Source organism: Eimeria maxima, genomic scaffold (assembly GCF_000499605.1).
Source record: "Eimeria maxima Weybridge genomic scaffold, Emw_scaff151, whole genome shotgun sequence".
Lineage (NCBI taxonomy): Eukaryota > Apicomplexa > Conoidasida > Eucoccidiorida > Eimeriidae > Eimeria > Eimeria maxima.
In genome coordinates, this window is record NW_013564456.1 from 32,409 (window position 1) to 52,066 (window position 19,658).

Sequence of the window (19,658 nt, forward strand, 5' to 3'; positions counted from 1 at the left end):
AGACTGCCTACAACCAGCAGAGAAAGGTTCATTTGCCAATCTGAGAAGTACTTGCTCACGCCTGCAAAATATAACCTATAACCAATTGGGCTTTGTTATGTATGCTAGTCGAGATTCACTTTTCATAGTTCAACTTCCGGCAATTGTCTGCAAATGCGCATGCAGTTGGCAATTACCTCTGCGCCAACGCACCACTGCAGTAACTTCTTTGGTGTCTACCACTGGAACTAATCTCCTTTTTCTTGTAGATGAGCTCTCATTCGTCACTTATTTTGGGGGATTGTAATTTGGTGACGGTTCAGCACACAGCAATTGAAATGAAGGGCATGGGGTTCATGGGGTTTATAGTGATATGCAACGGTCTCCTCAGGTGCTGAAAATATCTTATGCATAGAGAAAGGGCGAGAAGAACCAATAAAAATACGGAAGAAGTGACGACTCGAACAAACAAATGGATTTTGCCTTGTTCTCTCTCGTGCTTTTCCTCAGCTTGCCACGTTACTCAAGTTGTCTGCTTTCCAACCGTTTTCGTTTGGACTGTTCTTGGGTTGAGGCTGTCTTAACCTGCATACGAAGTACTTATATTCACAACTACCTGCCTTCCTGCATCAACTCTGTGTTGGTTGTTGCGTTTGTTGCCACACCCCTTAATATTCTCTCAGCCATTTATAATTATTACTAATTGCGCTCTGTATTTAATGCTTGTCCAGACTATCTGCTACATAGTTAGTTGATACCCGAAGTAAACCACTCGTCTCTTCTTACCCTTCCCGACTCTTTTGTCTACTGCATGCGTTATTCGACGCATCGAAAGTATTCCCTGGTGTGAAAATATCAAAACCAATGGACAGACTGTCTGTCTGGATGAGCTGGACCTATTAATTGCACTAGATCCGCTGAGAGGGTCGACCGTGTGGACGTACTTCACGTGCTACGATAAGATGAATGTACTCATGTGCGTCTGTTTAGCTGAGCTTGCAAAATACGAGCAAAGCAACTGTCCTGAGTTGCATTCCACGGAATACGTGTCCGTATTCATTCACAATCTGTCCTGAGTTTGACGCCCCTTAAGTTGGCTTTGAAGGCCTCACGTGACATCCATTTGCATCACAGAATCAAACTCGTCTATTTCTCTGTGGCTTCTTGAATGGTCTTTGCATGAACGGGTGGCATATTCTTCTGCTACAATTACCTAGTCAGCATGCAGCAATGAGGGAATACGGTAAATATGCATTGTACAGTTAATTCCACCCCTTCCCTTGTGGACGTTAAACGGTACTGCCTAGTGTAAACAATGTCTAGTATTTTGCTTTTGTTCATCCTTCTCTTCAGCTCCCTAGTGGACCGCATGAACGGTACTCAGCTGCAACTGAAGGCAACTTTGCGAATCTTAAGTTTCTATTCTGGCAGTGCACAGCATGCCTTACTGCTAGGGTGCATAGCATTGGTGTCCTGGTTGATGTAATCTTACTTTGGCACGCATAGATCGGCTTCGTTGCATATACTCTTTTTGCACTTTTTTGTGGCTGGTGGTATTCCAATGGGGGAGGATGTACACATGTTGAATTTTTCACTCTCTTAAGCGCCTGTATTGTGAAAATTTGTTTCCGAAAATATTACTCAGAAGCATGAATTTTCAACCAACAACCTATCTCGTCAATTTCATGTGTGTGGCAGATGGTTCTATTGTCTCTTATCGTGTGAAAACATACCCCATCCCCAACAGTAAAAGAATAGCCAGAGATCCTGATATGAATATATGATGAATCAGGCTATATCCATTAAACATTGCTTCAAAACTTCACTTTGCCGTTAGGTGTCTCTTCGGCCTTATGACAATCTCGGAATTTGTGCCAGCTCTGTTCGCCGGATGCGCTGTTACTGTTGCTAAGTCTAAACTCCTCCTAAGTACGGACAAACATAATTTCCCGAAATCTGAATTTCAATATTGAAAAGCGCCTGCCACACAGATAAGCCTGAAATTTCAAGTTCAAGGCTACACTTGGATGGTCTGTGGAGAATCGAATTAACGGGTGGCACCCAGTCTAACGAAGAGCGAAGCCCACCTGAGAATACCTTTTTGCCACTTTTACAGAAACTAGCTAATCAAAATAGTAGTGTCGTGTATTTGAAAATGCTGGAGGTAAGGGCAGGGGTGAAAAAACCAGCCCCATACTCAGCATGACGGTGTTCGCGTGCTCGGGCGAGCCCGGTCGCATGCGTGTCTATTTCTCTTTCGACAGTTTATATTTAAGTTAAACGGTTGCTTACGTGAATAGCATTCCACTAGTGCTTTTATAATGGATGCTCAGCCTCGGCGAGCCCCATGAACTGGTGCCGGCAACGGCTAAGACCAACTCCTGGAAGGTCGTTGGAGGTCACCTGCCAAGACAGGCTGTGACGACCTAGCAAACAACCCCTGTGGTTAGTACGCTCTTAAACTTAATTCAAATTTGAGTGTATTCGCATGGCAGGTGAAGGATGCAGGGTGACATGAGGATACACGCAAATCGTGTTCCGAGCTGCCTGCCTCCTCGTTCATCTCGAGCTCCTTGCGAGTAAAGATGCCTTAATCCGCCGAGCCCTAGCAGCTAAAAAGTTAGAGCTGATCCCTTGGGCCGGCAACTCTACATCTGATGGGAGTTGTATCTGGCTCGTTTTGTGTGTGGGGTTGGTCGAAGCGAGTTCCTGCTCGCCCGCTGAAGCAGCATGAGAGCAGCAGTCATCGAGAACGCTGCAGGCGCAACTGCATCTGCCCCTCCACGCCCCCTGGCTGCCCCTACCTGTCTTCGGATAAAACAGGAGCCACAGAACATTAGCGAGAGAGGACCCTCTCATGCGTCACCACGGCTCATCTGCAGCACGTGCAGCAACGCAAAGTCGAGATCGGCTAAAAGCAAAAGGGGTCACACATTGCCTCCCTGGGACTTGGTACCCCACCCGCGTCACATATTATTCAACGATTTGTCTCCTCTATCTCGCCGCAGGTTCCCCCTAACGATTTTGAACAGAGGCAAGAGGCCACAACCCGTTCGCGTGTTGAACCGGCCAAACGGTGGTCTGCACATTGGCACAGGCAACCACCTCTCACTCAACCCTGTGATCTGTCCCCTGCTGGCACCGGGGCTTTCCCTAAGGGTTCACGTAGGGGCACCCCCGCTTTTGGGGACTTCCGTTGAGCAAGCTTTGAGGGTGGTGGGCCCAGAAGGACACGAGGTAGAGGTCCCCGTGGAGGGGAGCGCTTCGTTGCTTAGTTTCACTTGTCCTCCGTTGCTACAGTTCTCGCCGGTGCCTCCAGGAGTGCAGCAGCAGCAGCAGTTGCCGATAACGAACACTAGTTCTTACAGCATTAAGGTGGCAATAGAAATAGCCCAAGCCGATATCTCTTCGTCTATCAAAGCGTTGTTGGACCAGAAGCTGCTGCAGGTCTCTTTTCACCCTCAGCAGCTGCTCCTAGAGCCACTTGAAGTCGGTTGCATCAACGTGCAGCTCAAGACAGACTGCCCAACAGAGGTGAGCCTCTCGCTGTTGCTGGTCTGTAAGCGAACTCCAAAGGCGCCGTCTTGCCCTCGATGCAGCATCGTACCCCTCAACGGGCTTCATCCCAAGAGGTCCCTGGCTGGGGGTCGTCTGAGGGAGAAAGAGCTAAAACAGCGGGCATCCGAAGGGATCCAAACAAAGATCAATGGAGCCTCTCCCACACAACCAGAAACAGTGCAATGGTCGGGCCTGCCCCCGAAAGTGGAGGCACAAGTGCAGCTGCAGGCGGCCAGCGTCGTTCCTCGCTGGGCATTTACAGTTGAGGGCTCCGAGCTGCAATGCATCGACTTTGGGGCTTTGTACCACGGAGAGGAGCGCTGCCTGACGGTGCACGCAAACAACCTCGGGGCTATCCCTCTTGCCATGAGCTTCCTTGTTCCTCAGAACAGCCTGTCCTGCTACCCAGCAGGTCTAGGGCCTCGGAACCTAAACAGTTCCCCTCTCATGCAGCTAACACATGGAGGCAACCCTAAAGAGCTTCAGGAGAAGGCATTGCCCTTTGACACCCTCACACTCCCGTCTTCATTGCAGGCGCCATCAGACCGAGAAGCCATCCTCACCCCGCGTGTCGGGGACAGCAACACTAGCCGCAACACTGCCTACCCTGCAACAGAAACGCCTTTTAAACCCCCCAAAGCCGCTACACCAACTCAAGGGTGCCTAGGCACTGGTACTATACATCGCCGCAGCTCCTGCACAGTCCCCGTACTCCGTAGCTGCAGCAGTGCGCAGCAGCAGCAACAGCAACTTGAGGTGGTGCAGGCGTTTAAGCAGTCAGAAAGAGCAGCCAACCAACCTTCTTCGCCGATTGGGCTCCAGAAGTTGGAAGGGATTGGGCCGTTTGCTCTTGCACCAATAGATTTGAATTGTTCGAAGTCAGAGGAATGCTGTTGGTGCGAGTCTTCCAGCAGTGCAAGTCCCAAAGACACCCCCTGGGAAGCCCTCGTGGAACAGTTTAGCTCCTACCATCAACAGGAGTCCCCAGCGGAGGCACCAAATGGGCTTCCAGAGGAGCCGCCTGCCCCTTCAGCAAGCGTGGACGGTCCCACACTTCAAAGCAGAGGGCTGAGCCGTCGTGGGCGGAGTTCCCGTATGTTCAGAAGAGGGGTAGACAGCAGCTCAGATTCAAAAAAGACCGCAGGCTCCTCGATCCTGCACCGCGGGGAGCACACAGCGTCTTCACGCGCTTCCCCTCGACAAATTAACATGCAGCCAGTAACGTCCCCGCCCACAGCCAGGCCCCCGCCTTCTCAGAAGCAGCAGCGCTCAACGTCCTCCCACTTCAACTCGAAGGCTGGACCTCAGCCAGAGTCAACACCTGCTACAGCTGCTGCAGTTGCTACAGCTGGTGCACCTGCAGCTGTTGTTGCTGATGCTCCGCCTGCTTTGGGTGCTTCGGGTGCATCTGGTACTCTTGCTGCGACTGAAGGTGCTGCTGCTGCTGTTGCAGCAGTCACATGGAAGGAGAGGTCAGGGGCTTTGTGGGGCCCACTGGCAGCGTTGTCTGAGGAAGTGCCTCTTGGGCTGCCTCCTCCCCCTCGCCGTTCCACCTGCTCTCCCCTTTTGCCTGTATCGCTGCAGCTGCGTCGTTTGTCAGACCCCTTCTTTGTATTGGGATCCCCTGGGACCTTTAGTGGCCCCCAGGATAGCGGGGGCCTCTGTGCTATTGAGGTGACGCCGTCTGCGTTGCTGCTGCCTCCGCGAGGCACTGCAGCAGTCCGCCTGAAATTGCGTAGTCCACCTTGTGAACTGCAGGTAGGCTTTCAACACCTCGAGAGCTGGAAAAACGTCAAGGTGCCAGTGTCATTTCACTTCCACGTCCTAGTGACTGTCCCCGGCCTACGAAACGCCACTTGCAGCCATCAGCCCACCACTCTAGCTGGGCCCCGCAACCAGGCAGGCAAGTACCCTTGCAGCAGAAACAGTAACACCAGTAGCAACGCCAACAGTAGCAGTGGCGGCTGTGGCGGGAGCGAGTGCGGAGTACCTACGATGGGATTGTCTTCTGTACCAAAAAGATCTGGTAAGACATTCTCCCATGAGCACAGCAGCCCCATGACAGCTCGTACCCATGCCCTGAAGACAGAGGGTCCCCAAGGAAGGCCTGTGGTGGCGAGGCTCCGCCCAGAGACAGCGGGGGCAACAGCTGGCTTGGCAGGCACTCGAAGGAGAGACACATGCTACAACGGCAACCTCTCAAAAAGCGATAGAGGCAGCACACCCTGCGTCCTTTCCTCGCTGCACCAGCTGCTCCTCAAGGCCATCCCTGCAGAAACAAATGCAGCAAAAAAAAAGGAAGAAAGGCGCCAGAAAGCATGCACACGCTCGCCTCCTCAGTCGCTGAACCCCACCACCGACCCTTGTTACTGCTGTTGCTGCTGCCCCACAAACTGCTGCTGCTGCTGCTGCTCTACAGGCAAGCAAGCTGGCGCAGCGTATCCAGTGCCGGGTCCTGCGCCGGGACAAGCCACTAACAGCGGCAGCAGCAGCGGCACTTCATCCAGTGGGTTTTGTAGTGGTGTATCGGTGGCTGCGCGTATGGGATGTCGAACTAAAGAAGGTCCGTATCAACAGCTACTGAGCCCGTATCTTCATCATCAGTTTTTCGCTGGGCGTTTTGAACTGAGGCTTCCGAGGCTGGAGGTATCTCCTGGGGCCCTTCATTTTCCTGGTTGCGTAGTGGGGGACGAACAGCAGCAGGTTCTGCTGCTGCTCAACTGCAGCAGCACGCGACAGCTGGACTTCTGCATCGAAGCTCGGCACCCCTTTCAATGCAAACCTGCGAGGGGCCTGTTGCCGCCTCAACAGCAGTTCAAAGTTTATGTGACTTTTACCCCCAAGCGTTTGGGGCCCTTCGCACAGACGCTGAAGGTCGCCTTCTGCAACAAGGCCTATATTCGCAGCATTCGCCTCACTGGTGCAGGCGTCAGCAACCCCAAACCAAGAACACAAGAAAGTGCGTAGGTGCAGCTGAGTCCCCCACAGCAGCTTACGCAACTGCCGTAGCGGGCGGAGAAGCAAAGGACGGCGCAGCAGTAAGAGCAGCAGTAGCAGCAGCGGCAGCTGCGGTGCCTCGTCTACTACTGCAGTACCCCACAAGCCCACTTCAGAAAGAGGGACATTGGAAGACAGCCGTACGCACGCAGTCGGAATCTCTCCACTGCTGCCCCATATCCGAACAAGGTGACTGCGGCATCACGCTGCGCTCCTTCACGGACTTCTATTTGTATGTATAGTGTGCATTTGCCGCGGGGCAATGGAAGACATATGTAAATAGCGGTTGTTGAAGTGTATGTACACTTCAATGAAAGCAATACCTCTATGGGCGCTTAATGCTTCTTCTGCGGTATTGGTATTGGCTGCTAAGCGATCGGCTGCCACTCTTGCTGCGTCGACACAGAAGAAAACAGCGAAAACTGGTGTCTTATAGTCTCGAACAAAATGCGCTTGCTACACATACGGGACCACTAGACACTGGCGTAAACGTACACCAGGAACCCTTAGTTCGGTGACGCCTCCTTTCCAAGCAAAGGCAGGCTTTTGATTTTATTTTTGCGGTTACCGGCATCAAGGGGATACACTTTAGCATAGTGGACCACTGCAGAAAAGGAATCCCCTTACCTTTTGATGCCGTGTGCCCCAAACCTCAGAATCTACATCCGAAAGCCTAAACTTCTGGATGATAGCCTGCGTTTGCAGTTGCATGCGTTATTGTTGATTTCTTCCAACGCTGATAGTGGTTATGCAGGCCAGTCTTGAGTTTGTCTGCCTTGCACAGCCTATGAGCAATTGTGTGTCTGCATCTAGTTTGTACCAACATCAATGCACAGTTGCAAGCGTATGGTTGCATGCATGAGCCTAAGTAATTGTCTGAATAGCTCAGTATTATTACTTCTGAGATAACGACGAGCTACAACGCCTGCATACATGCAAAGCTGAAAAGAGTGGGAGTATCTGCCCCAATTGCGCTGTTCAAGCCTTGTGTGATGAAGCAAAGCATGTCTATAGCCATGAACAATAGTAAACCTCAAAACTAATTCCGCAAAACATGCATTTCCTAGATACTCAGATGGAAAAACCGCAGCTGTGTTCGGCTTGCTGTTCCTTTCTTCTCCAGAAGACTGTCGTTCGCTGTATATCAACAACGCAATTCACTAGCCCAAAACGTCCAGTTTAGGTATGTCAAGGGAAATAAAGAGGCAAAAGGATTCATTTAGTGAGACGGCAACGCCGTTGTGCACCAGCCGCGAGAAGGCGGGATGTACGGGGAGAGCGGCTCGTCGACTGCTGTAGGACATGAGCTGTAGCAGAGGACTTGCGCTGCGTTGCCTCCATCAGCCACCTCAGAAAGCTGCACCTCTTCACCTGTAGCCAATGTAGCAACTGCTGCTGCTGCACGTGACCAGCTTTGCACAGTATGCACAGCAGCAGTCACTGAATGCTGCAGCGGTCCCCGCTGCTCCTGACTGGGCTTTTGGGAGGATGAAACAACCGTTGCAGGGCCAAGGATATAGCCTGGCTGGCGCTCAGCTTGCTGTAGCTTCCTAACCAGTGCATCCATCTCTGCAGCAGCAGCACGAGCAGCATCTCAACTTCATGACTTTTGGCAATGTTAATCCCAGTGAGGCAACGAAGAGGCAGCGAAGCGAACGCCACGCTCACCTGCTTCGTGCGCAGCGTAATCCGTTAAGTCTGAGACCTTCGAGCTGATGAGGAAGTCGTTGATGCTCCCGCCGTTGTTGTTGCTGCTGCTGTTGCGATCGTGTGCCAAGACGAGCGACGGCTGCACTAGACGGGTCTTAGGAGACCCGGCGGGGCTGTTGTCTGCGCTGCTGCGACTGAGCCCTAATGGCAGGGTAGCTGAAGACTCAGGCGACAAACCAAAATTGTGCATTCCTTCATCAGACCGGCATGGCCGGTCCCACTGCACCCCGTTGCTGCCTCGGCGGTGCCCGGATGATGAACTCAGTTGTAGCAGCGTTGGCTGCTGCTGATGGTGAAAAAGAAAGCCATTGGTCCTTTTGGGCATATCTTGGCTTTGCAGCGAGGATTTGGGGGATTGCAGCCCATACAGATCTTCTACACCTGAAGCAGCAGCAGCAGCAGCTGCTGCTGCAGCTGCTGCTGCCCCTTGGTGAGAACCAATTGCCGGGGGGAGGTATATGAAGGGCTTGTCATATGCTGAAGCCTCTTGACTCAATACACGGTCACGATGGCAGTCAATTAGGTCGGAGGAAACGTCCAGCAGCTGTTGCAGTCTTGCTGAAGCCGCTGCTGCTTCTGCTGCTGAAACACGACTGGATATGTCCGTCTCGAAGGCGCTGCTGCCCATACAGGCAGTTTGTTGTGTTGCTACACTTGCAGCAGCTCTTGCCGCCTCTGTGCTGCATGCAACAAGTGCAGCGGCGTGTGACCGCAGAGCAGAGAAGCCCAACGCCTGCTGCTTGAGAGTCTGCATTTGCAGCCACGTCCCTAGCTGCAGCAGCAGCTGCAACCTTAAGAATGATCTGCATTTCACATGTTTGAGACAGGACACAAGAATTCGCAACTTCTGTCTGCTGTAGCTTGTGCTGCAGCAGGAAGCAGACGGCAGCAAGTAAGCAGTACTGAACACCGGACATTAGCGTCCTCACGCATTTTTAGTTCCGTATTGTGTCTAAGAATGCACATTGCAGTTAAATGCCATTACATTTGTATGTACGTTGGACAGGAGCCACCCAAGGGAAGTTCCCTTACCGCATCGTCTGGCCTGTGGCCTGCAACTGCAGCAACCTTACAAACGCATCACGAACCTGACGGAACCTGCAGAATACGCAACAACGAGAACAACAACAGCATCAGCAAAACACACAGCAATTGTAGCGTGAAAGGGAAAATGGAGCCGGTTCCTTGCGGCAATCTCAAGACGGAGAGGGCTGTTGTCTCTTTGCCTTTTTGTCTGCATTGTGGATATTCTGGTGCACTGCCGTCCACAACTGCCTTCGTTTGAATTTTACTAATAGCACTTCTTGCATCTCCCTGATCATTAAATTCACGTGGGGAGGCTAGCACAAGACCTACTGCGCCTTTTCTATGACACCAGCCAGCTGACGGGCTGCTCTCCGGCAGCAGCCCTCCGGCTTGGGCCGTTGCATGCAAAGCCATGCGAACCGCAAACGCTGCAGTTGTTGCTCCTTAATAAGCAATCCAAGTAGCCAAGCAGCCCTCATCTGTGACACACAAAACATCAGCACCAGCTGCTATGTGTCCACAAGCTTGCTGCTGGAGCACCACTTAACCAACAGCCTAACTATAAACATTAAACCCTGAACTTTGAATTCTAAAAACTTGCCTTTTGCCTGCTCAATTCTCGATCGTCGTGTACGTGTTTCCGGAGGCAGTTGAAGGCTACAAGCATAAGGCGCTCGCGCTTCATTTGCAGTAGCAGCAGAAGAATCAGCAGTGCCCTATCCCGCTGCTTAGCATTCCTAATTGCTGCTGTCCAGCTGTGCAGGGCCCACGACATCCTCTCGTGATGCATCTGTTGCAGCGCTGCTGCCAGTAGCATCGCAGATCGCTGCTGTGGCACTTGTCTCAATGACGCCAATAGCCGTTCGTTCACCTGCAGGCCTCACAGTACTCGCAGAAATCAACAGGTCACCTCAGCATAGTTACCGAGGTAGCTACCTAGACAGAAGCCGGGGCTCCCCATAGAAAGATCCAGCGGATTCCCTTGTGTGGCAAGTGCCTGGCAGCCGGGTCAGTGATGCAGCTCAGCTAGCCAGCTCCGCTAGCAGCTCAGCTAATTGATTGACCCATCGTCCTTCAGGTATGGTAAGGGCTGCAGCCACAGGTAGCGAAGCTGCAATATGCCTGAAATATAGGAGGGAACAAAAGCCTTACTTGTTGCATGTTGCTGCAGATCCGGTGCTTCTCTTCGGCGTTTGCTGCTGCAGCATGGCGTTGCAGATGTCGAAGGGAGCTGCGCATGCGAGCTCTGATGCATAGCGAGACAAGAAAAAGAGCCCTCTGCTGTCCTGCTTGTGCAGCTAGCCGACGCGAGGTGGTGAACCACATCAGGCGCTGCCAGCCCCACTTGAGGCGCCGCATCCGCATGTGCTGGAGCAGCTGCTGCACAGCTCGTTGCTGCAGCTGCCGCTGAAGCACTAATTTCCGCAGTCGGAAGAAGACCCCATGAAGCAGCCGGCGCTGCAGCGTTTGCACGGAGCAGCAAAGCTGCACAGCTTGTCCCTTCAGCGTTTGCTGCTGAGCCGTTCTGACAGTGGTCAGAAGCCGAAGCCGCAGAAATACTGCATGCAGCCGCCTCTCAACAAGACGGCCTAAGGCGTACTTGAGCTGCTGGCGAGCCACCTCCAGCCGGTTTGTGGCGAGCTGCAGGTGTCCTGAGGCCATGGCAGCAACCACTGCTGCAGCCTGTTGCTGTTGCTGTTTATGTAGCGCATGCATACGCAGCCCCTGAACAGCCCATGCAACGTTTTGCCGCTTCCGCAACCGGATCCATTGCTGCAACACCAAAACCCCTCGAGACGTCTGAGCTGTACGGTGCTCTGTTGCAGCAGCAGATGCTGCTGCTATGGCACGGAGCCTCCCCAGGAACTCGCGGGCCCAGCGCCGAGAGCCTTCCTTCACAAGAGCAGCCACCTGGGTCAGGAGCAAACTCCTCGTGGCTGCGTGCAGCTGCTTGTGCAACAACTGCAGCTGCTGTTGACAGGGGGGTCGGTACAGAAAGTCCGGTACTGAAGGACGCGACCTGAGTAGGACCCAAACAGCCGCATGTATGATTTTTCTGTGCCATTTGTTTGGTAACCAGATCCGCAACCAAATTCAATAAATTAACGCAGTGTAGCCAACTGAAAATCCCTGATGCTGTTCCCTTTGGTGTAATTGCTGCACATATCGTCGCTGCTACCGTCTAGAGTCAGTTGCAACCACTGCTCGTCCACCGCTACTCTCAAGTGCATAATCAAACCGATGACACTGTTGCTGCTTCTTATGTCTCACGACTACTACTACTACTACTACTACTACTACTACTACTGCTACTACTACTAATACTACTAATACGAATACTAATACTGCTACTACTACTGTTTCTGTTGTTGCTTCTGTTGCTGCTGCTTCTCTTGCTGTGGGTGGTATCTCACCTCCACTTGTCTGCCAAGTACAAAATGTGTTTGAGGAGGGCATCTCTCTCCGTTGCACTTTGTAATCCGAAAACAATGGTTCTGGCTGCCTTGTGCTTCCTCGCTGTTCCCTCTCCTCGACAGTTTGTTGCTGCTGCCGCTGCCGAAGCCACAAGCTTCATGCGGTAGGGCGCCTTTCCCTTAGCAGCAGTAGCAGCAGAGATCCTGCCCCTGCCATCTACTGCCCATGCAGATGCAATTGAAGCCAGAGGAACTAACAGGGAAACCTCAAGGGGCTCAGTGCTGCTGCAGAATAGCAGCAGATTCTGGTGCAGCAGTAAGTCCTCCTCCAGCCATCGCGGGGGCAGAAGACCTTTGAACCGCCACACACGCGTCTGAAAAATGCACAGAGGATAGACACAACCAAACTTTAGGTTTGCGTCTGCTGCTACAGGTCACGAAGCTGCTGCTGCATCCACTGAAACTGCACTACTGATGGGGCAGCACTGGTTCTGCTACTACTGTCGGATTGACAGTCTGACAATCAAAGACAAAAATTACTGCAGTTCGAAAAGAGATAGCAGCAGTATCACAGTACCCGCAGCAACTGCAGGGGTGCAGCAAGCGCAGCAGCGATACGAACCTTGAGGGTTGTTTCACTTGGTGATGGGAGAGAAAGGAGGGCACCGAGACTCTGAGCCTCTAGAAAGGCGTAGGACGGTGAAGAAATTGCTGGAAGCATCTCAGCCAGTGTCCGCTGCTGCTGCTGCTGCTGCGCCTGCTGCTGCTTCTGCGTCTGCACGAGTTGCAAAGCGGCGTCCGTCACCGAATCGCGGCGTGAAGGAGCATCAGCACCAACAGAAACAAAAGGCCCATCTGTACTTACATCAACAGCTGTTGTAGAGCCCACCCTCTGCTTCAGATTCTCGCTTATTCTCAGGCTCCTAGGAGAGGGGGGCATGCGCAGACCAAGGTCCTCTACATCAGACCCTGTAACAGAGCCAGTGCGGGTTCGAACCCCGGTAGCAGCAGAGGAAAGAAATACGGGGCGGGCAGCACCATGCGCAGCAACTGGAGCAAACTGGAAAGGGGAGACAGGGAAAGGAGCAACACCAACTGCAGCTGCTGTGGCTCCAGATGACCCTTCTGCAACGGATGCTGATGATGATATTGTTCCTGTGGGAGATGGCGGGTGCAGAGACGATATACAGGAGATAGGAGTGGCAGACAGCTGCTCTGAAAATGAACTATCAGCAGCAGAAATGTGCCCCACTCTACTGCTACACCTGCTCTCATCGCTTTTGTTGCTGCTGCTTCTACTGCTGCTTCTGCCGGTGCTTCTGCTCCTGCAACTGCTGCTGCTTCTGCTGCTGCTCCTGTTCCTGTGTCTTGCTCGCGTTTCTTTTTCGAGGGTGTACGGCTCCTCTGCAGGCAGTTCCCCTACAACAGAAGCGGCAGCTGCAGCAGCTGCAGCTGCTACGGCCGCAGCTTTCCTTGCTGCAGCTGCTGCAACAGTTTTGCTGCTCTGCAGCAGAAGCGGTGCCTTGCTGCTGACTTGTCGAGCAAAGGACGACATCCCGCCAAACGCAGAACTGCTGAAAGAGGCAAAGGAGCGGCCACCTCTGAAGAGATCCTGGTGATGAGCTGGAGGTATCCAGAAAGTTGTTGCCTTTGTTGTTGCTGTTGCTGCTGGCTGTGCGGCAGATGTTGTTTTGTGTCTCAAAGGGATAACATGGCGTCCGAGTGCCGCAGCAGATGCCCCCCCGTCCTCGAGCCCAATGTGGAGGGGACCGGCTGCGACATCGTTTGCTGTTGCTGCAGACACAGGTTCTACTGTGGCAGTATACTGCATATCGTGATGTCTCTGATGCAGTGCTGTTGTATGTGTGGCCTCTACAACTGCTGCTGCTGCTGTTGCTGCTTCTGAAACACAAAGCGGATGGAACTGTTGGCGCGGTACTGAAAACGGCCGTCTGAAAGCATGAGACGCCGCCGTTGTGGCTATATCCCTCTTGTCCGTCTGCAGGTTACTGTTGCTTCTGTTGCTGCTGCTGTTGCTGCTGTTACCGCAGCTGCCGATATCTGCACGTCCTTCTCTACCGACGGCCTCGTCATTCCTGTTAACCCAGCTGCTGTTTAGCCTTGTTAGGCGGTTGCAAGACAAAGTACTAGTCGTGGTACTTCGGCTGTTCCTGCACCTGGAGGAGTCACTGGAATGCCGGCTTGTCGTAAGGCCTCCGATTGCAGAAGAAGCAGCAACGGCACCGGGAGTGCTGAGATTTTCATTATCTCCTGTGCACAGATCATCCTGCTGCTGATTATGCTTCAACATGTGGGGGTCCTGGAGGTAAAGAGCTGCACTTCTGTATCGCCGTGCAGGGACGTGATGTACCATGCAGTCATTGCTGCTGCTGATACTGCTGCTGCTGCTACTTGTGCTGCTGCTACTGATACTGCTGCTGCTGCCATTGCTTCTGCTGTTATTGGCCTCTTTTGATGAAACAAACGGTCCAAAGTCTGAATCTGTGGGTACTTGTGCTGGCTGGGCCTCTGAGAGCCCACCGCCGACATCTTCTGTGGATACCGTCTCTGCTGCTGGGAGAGCAACGGGCACGTGTAGGGGCCCCTGAGAGGCAGTGAGCACTCTTTGATGTGCGCTTTCAGTCATCTCCGAGACTGATGAATGCCCTCGCGGGACATCCTTGCTTCGGGGCTGCTGCTGCTGCTGCTGCTGCGAGAATCGATTGTGCCCAGCATCAAGCTGGGGGCAGGGGTGAGGCCCTGCGGCCTTTGGGACCTTAATTTACCCGCTAAACTAGGGAAGACAAAGCGTTAATGTATTGAAATAGGAAGAGCCTGGGTCCTTCTATTTCCAAGGAGAGCAGCAAGCTGTCGGCTGCCTCTGGCTGGACCTTCTTCGCCGTTGCGGCGGCCCAGCGATTGCCGACATGCAGACGAGAACTGCAGAGAGCAAATTGAAGAAGAAATTCAAAATTTATGGAATGCAATACAAATTCGAGAAACAATCATCGGCTTCTCCAAAGTAAGGTGCAACAGTTCAGTCGCCTCCGTCGGGGGTGAGAGCCGGGCTGCTGCTGTGGCTCAGGCTGCGTCTGAGATCTGCCGTTGTGGCCGGGCGCGAGCAAAAGAAATGCAGCTGTAGTATCTTCGCTTAAACTGAAATTACTTCCAGAAACATTTTTTCGCGAAAGAGGAATATGATTAAGGAGAAGCGGCAGATAGGGGATCGTATAGACGCCCTGTTGCACATCAGCGCGCAGGTATCCTCCAATCAATGTAGACGGGAAAGACGCTTCTGTACAATAGAAGAGACTCTTGGCCTAATCACTTCACCCTTCTCAACACAAAAGTAAATCAGTGTACAGCAATAGGCATGCATGCCTGCCCGCTCCCTACCGGGCTGTCATCCCGCCGGTTTGGCACATTGTCGGCGCCCAAAAATAATTGTTTTCTCCGGCTTCTACTGTGCTGTGATCTCGCCTAAGTTGTGGCACACCAACCAACATGCCCTTTGTATGTAAGATGTGGAAGATCTACTACTGATGCGCCTCACTATAGTCCTCCTCTACACACGCTGCCCTGTTGTACCTAGAACACAGGTCCTGGATCTAGTCCGACGACTATTGCGAGCTGCAGTGGTGCCAAAATACTTAAACTGATAGTTCTGTAAGAGCATCTGACCTCCCACCCCAGTCTCCAGGCGAACTGAGAGCAGCGGCTCAAGCGCCTCGACTGGGCGAACCTGCGACACCGCAGGTGTCTGGTCATGGGCTGCAGCGCACCTTGGTGCAGCTGACAGTGTTGGCAAGCACTGCATAGACGCACAAGCGAGCCTTCAGCTGCCTTTGGCTGTATGCACAGACACTGTAGAACGTTCTTGAGAACCTTTACTTGCCGTTTGTCTATTAGGGCAGCGTTAGGGTTTGTCTAAGCACTACAGCTTCGTCACCATCGGGCAGATTACGATAGAACAACGGCACTAGCAGAATGCTTTGCCTTGGCTTGTGACAGTATGGGGAATCCCATAAAACAATATAGCTGAGGGCTGGGCAATTTTCTTCTACTTCCTCTTCCTCTGAGAACAAAACGAAGGCAACTGTGATATTTTTCTTCGTGGGCTTGTCTCTATTATTTTACCCTCCCCGTCTCCCTTACCTTGAAATACGCAATTCCATCTGAATTAGATATCCAGATTCTTATTTCTTTGTTTATATTGAATTCGTGAGGGTCCCGATATCTTTGTTTATTAGTTATGCCCCATAGAGTGCCTTCAGAGCTTTTCGTGGCTATGGGCCGGGCTCCGTAGCTATGCTGATGGGTGTCGCTGCCCTCGTCTGCCACACTGAGCCCCAATGTTCTACGTAATTCGGAAAGAAACATCGAACTTGAATGGAGACCGTCGTGAGGTACAAGAAATTAAAAATAGGTGACCCCTTATGGGAAAAGCATTATCTTAACCAACCAGTCTCCAAGCACTTTTAGGAGAGCTGTACTAAGGTATCTGCCAGTCTTCTGGCAGAAGTGGACCTCAGCTTACCTCCATTTCTGCCACAAAGCAACATCTGTATGCAATTGTGTTCAAGCCCCTAAACTGTGGACTAACTATCACTGTGTCGCGGGTGTTACGCAATTACCTGACAATCTGGATGGGAGTAGAGCTCATGCTCAAAATTCCAACGGATTATGCAACAATAAAATAGTAGAATACTGTAGCATAACTTCCCAGTGTATGCAAATATGTTTCAAATTGTTACGTGAACACGTACATAGCCCTAATAAAAACCTTCCGCCCACACAGGAGCCTTCAAAAATTTTCTGGAGCGCTACTTTATGAGGCAAACAAGTTTACTTTCTGCTTGTATTTGGGCCTGTTTTCCTCCGTGAGGTGCAGCACGTTGCTCTGTGCCTTATGCCTAGCAGCCCAGTCGCTGAGGTCTCTGTGCCCAGGAACCATGGAGATTGGGAACGGGATTGTCTGGGGTTAGTGAACATCTATGTAGAATACTGAGCTTCCACTGTGGCTCGCAATAGTCTTAGTGTGAGCTCGATGCCCCTAGTTGCGTACGGTACACAGTTTGCCTAGTCATCTACAAGGAGAGTTTAAATGGAGAATAAATACAGAAAAGGCGAATATATTTGATGCCACAGGTGTTGCTATTGATAATAACCAAATCAAGTTTCCGTAAAACCTCCAACAATGGAAAATGTGTTACATTTATTATTCGGGGCTGGCGACGACCCCGAGTACAGTATAGTGATACATGAATCCTTGCTATTCGTGTGAAGCTTTAGCTGGTTTCATCTGCAATGTATATCGAATTCTGACACTCTACGTATAAAATTTGCTATTTTGTTGTAGTTTGCGTCTAAAGGCATTCAATTGAGGTCCTACACAAGCAGCTGCGTAGGCAAGTCCGCTCGCCGCAGGCGCAGTGAGTGAGTGAGACGTGTGAAGTTCGAAAACGAAACTGTAGGTGGACGTCTTGTGACGTTTCCCTCTTAATAATTATATTATATGTAGGACAATACAGATTTCATTAAATACCTACCTTTTAGTTCCACAGTATGCCTCCGATCTGCGTGGCGGACGGCTGCAGCAGGTTCCTTGCAACTCGGTCTTATTGTCTTCCCTATAGACGGCGTGGTGGCTTATATTGTTACCTTTAGATCATATACTGCATATTTATTTACACATCTGTCTTCGAAGACAGTTGTTTTTGCTGCTGTTCGCCTTCTCCAAGGGAGGTGGCGTCGTGGTTGTTCTCGTGTGGAGGGAGGCAGCCTCAAAGGAACTCTTCCAGGTACAGCAGTGGATTTGATGAGGAAGACCGAAGAAAGTGCATAACCACCAACAAGAGCATCAGCAGCGAGAGCAGCAGCAACAACTACTACAAAAACAGAAACAAATAGAACTATAACAACACAACCCCTCTCAACACCTCTGTCTATCTCATAGATGAAACCCTCAAGATGCCCCGTTCATATGGGGCGGCTGCACCACTGCGGCCAGTCATGTCGTTTTTCTCCATTTTCTGAATCTCTTATTGCGGTGGCGTCTTCGCATCTTTTTGGCATGGCTGGTCCTGGTGCAGTGGAGGTTTTTCAGATGCATGCAACACCTGAATCTCCTTCTTCTCTTGTCTCAGATACACCAGCAGCTCCATCTCCTGCAATTCTTGCTACCCGTGTTGACGCACAGGCGCGAGCTGAGGACGTGCTGCAGCCTCAGCGTGTTGCAATGTTGAACCACAAACAAGCAGTTAACGATGTAGCGTGGTCGGAGCTGAATGCGCACACGCTGGTAGCAGGGGGAGCGGGGGGCAGCATGACAGTATGGCAGCTCTCTGCAGCAGCAACAGCAGCAGCAACAGTAGCAATGCCAGGACTCTCTGCCACGAGAGGCGAAGAAGGAGGCAAGGCAATAGCAGAGGTGCAGGGACACCGCCGCGACCTTACAAGCTTGAGCTGGAGTTGCGTAGAGAAGCGGCTGCTCTTCTCCTCCGGGCTTGACGGGGAGGTGCAAGTCCGTGACGTGCAGCAGCACTGGGAGTCCCCAGTGTTGGTGCTGCAGCACAGCAGCAAACCTGCTTCTTGTTTCTGCTGCTCGTCTCCTGCAGACGCAGCACTTGTCGCCTCTGTGGGGGCTGATGGCCGGCTTCTGCTCCATGACTTGAGGAGGGCTGCCCCCAATTCTTCCCGTTGCGGTGTACAGACACCTACAGCAGCATGGGCAGTGCATGCACATCCTTGCGAAGTCCTCTCTGTTGACTGGATGAAGCACAGACCTTGGCTGCTGCTTACAGGTGCAGCTGACGGCACGGTGGGTCTATGGGACGTACGTAAGGGTACAGACGCAGCCGCTTCTTCTCCTACTGCTGCAGCAGCAGCAGCAGCAGCTACTGCTGCTCCTAGCCGCATCTCGTCTACCCAGGCACACCAACTAGCCGTAAGACGGGTCGTCTCCCACCCCTTCAATGCCCAACGATTTGCCTCTTGTTCTTATGATATGCATGTAAAGGTATGGGATACTGACGAGGGTTCAACTATAACCCTTGCTGCATGCAAAGAAGAAGGATCTCAACAACCAGCAGCAGCAGCAGCAGCAGCAACATCCAACAGCAGCAGCAGTAGTAGTAGTAGTAGTAGTAACAGCAGTAACAATAACAGGACATTGCCTTCTCCATGGATACCTGGATCAGGTTGGATACGTTTGCATGCAAGTAGTGACCATCATCGTGAATTTATTTTGGGGCTGGATTGGTCTGTATTCAATTCAGGATTAATTGCAACAACTAGTTGGGATAAAAGTATATGTATATATAATGCAGATAAAGGATATTATCCACCATTAGTACCTAAAAGATCTCTTCTTCTTAGTATGCAACATGCAAGATAAATTCTTTTTTTTTCTTGCTGCTGCTGCTGCTGCTGCTGCTGCAGCAAATGCTGCAGTGGTTTTGCTGCAGCAGTAAATGCTGCAGCAGCAAAAACATACGACACACAATGTATTGTATTGTCCAGGGGGGGGTGCGATCCTATGCAGGGGCAGCAGCAGCAGCAGCAGCTGCTGCTGCTGCCGAGTATACTGTAGCAACAATGCATGCAGGGAGCAGCAAGAGACGAATAGCAGCAAGAAGGAACAAACCTTAGTTAATAAATCTACATGCAGCTAGCTGTAGCAGCAAGCAGCAGCAAACAGCAGCAAGCAGCAGCCGCTGCATGCGGCGTATATATTCATTAGAGACGCTGTATGCAGAGAGATGCACCCTAGGAAAGACCAACAGCAAGCAGCCGTCTGCTGCTGCTGCTGCTGCTGCTGCTGCTGCTGCTGCGGTTCCTAGTGAGCAGCTGGAGGTCACGAGGGAGGGAATAAAATAACGAGTTCACGGAAACAGGAGGAAGGAAGGGAACATTTGTTTTTTTTTTAAGTATTATAATATATACTATATACTACACTATATATATATATATATA

At 51.7% G+C, this 19,658-nt stretch overlaps 3 protein-coding genes across 3 annotated transcripts; 2 read left to right on the forward strand and 1 right to left on the reverse strand.

The window, feature by feature from the left end:
• Nucleotides 1-2,709: 2,709 nt before the first annotated feature.
• On the forward strand, nt 2,710-6,504 carry EMWEY_00018010 (hypothetical protein, conserved; the record flags this gene model as incomplete). Its single annotated transcript, XM_013479999.1, has 1 exon — nt 2,710-6,504. One exon carries the CDS (start codon nt 2,710-2,712, stop codon nt 6,502-6,504), a length of 3,795 nt encoding a protein of 1,264 aa, XP_013335453.1.
• Nucleotides 6,505-7,753: 1,249 nt separating this feature from the next.
• Nucleotides 7,754-14,331, reverse strand: EMWEY_00018020 (hypothetical protein, conserved; the record flags this gene model as incomplete). Its single annotated transcript, XM_013480000.1, has 8 exons — nt 7,754-8,103; nt 8,203-9,047; nt 9,277-9,342; nt 9,601-9,749; nt 10,423-11,276; nt 11,542-11,666; nt 11,943-12,058; nt 12,262-14,331. 8 exons carry the CDS (start codon nt 14,329-14,331, stop codon nt 7,754-7,756), a joined length of 4,575 nt encoding a protein of 1,524 aa, XP_013335454.1.
• Nucleotides 14,332-17,667: 3,336 nt separating this feature from the next.
• EMWEY_00018030 (peroxisome biogenesis factor 7, putative) lies at nt 17,668-19,334 on the forward strand (the record flags this gene model as incomplete). The annotated part of the gene is made up of 2 exons (XM_013480001.1): nt 17,668-18,883; nt 19,228-19,334. 2 exons carry the CDS (start codon nt 17,668-17,670, stop codon nt 19,332-19,334), a joined length of 1,323 nt encoding a protein of 440 aa, XP_013335455.1.
• Between the last annotated feature and the right edge of the window lie 324 nt (nt 19,335-19,658).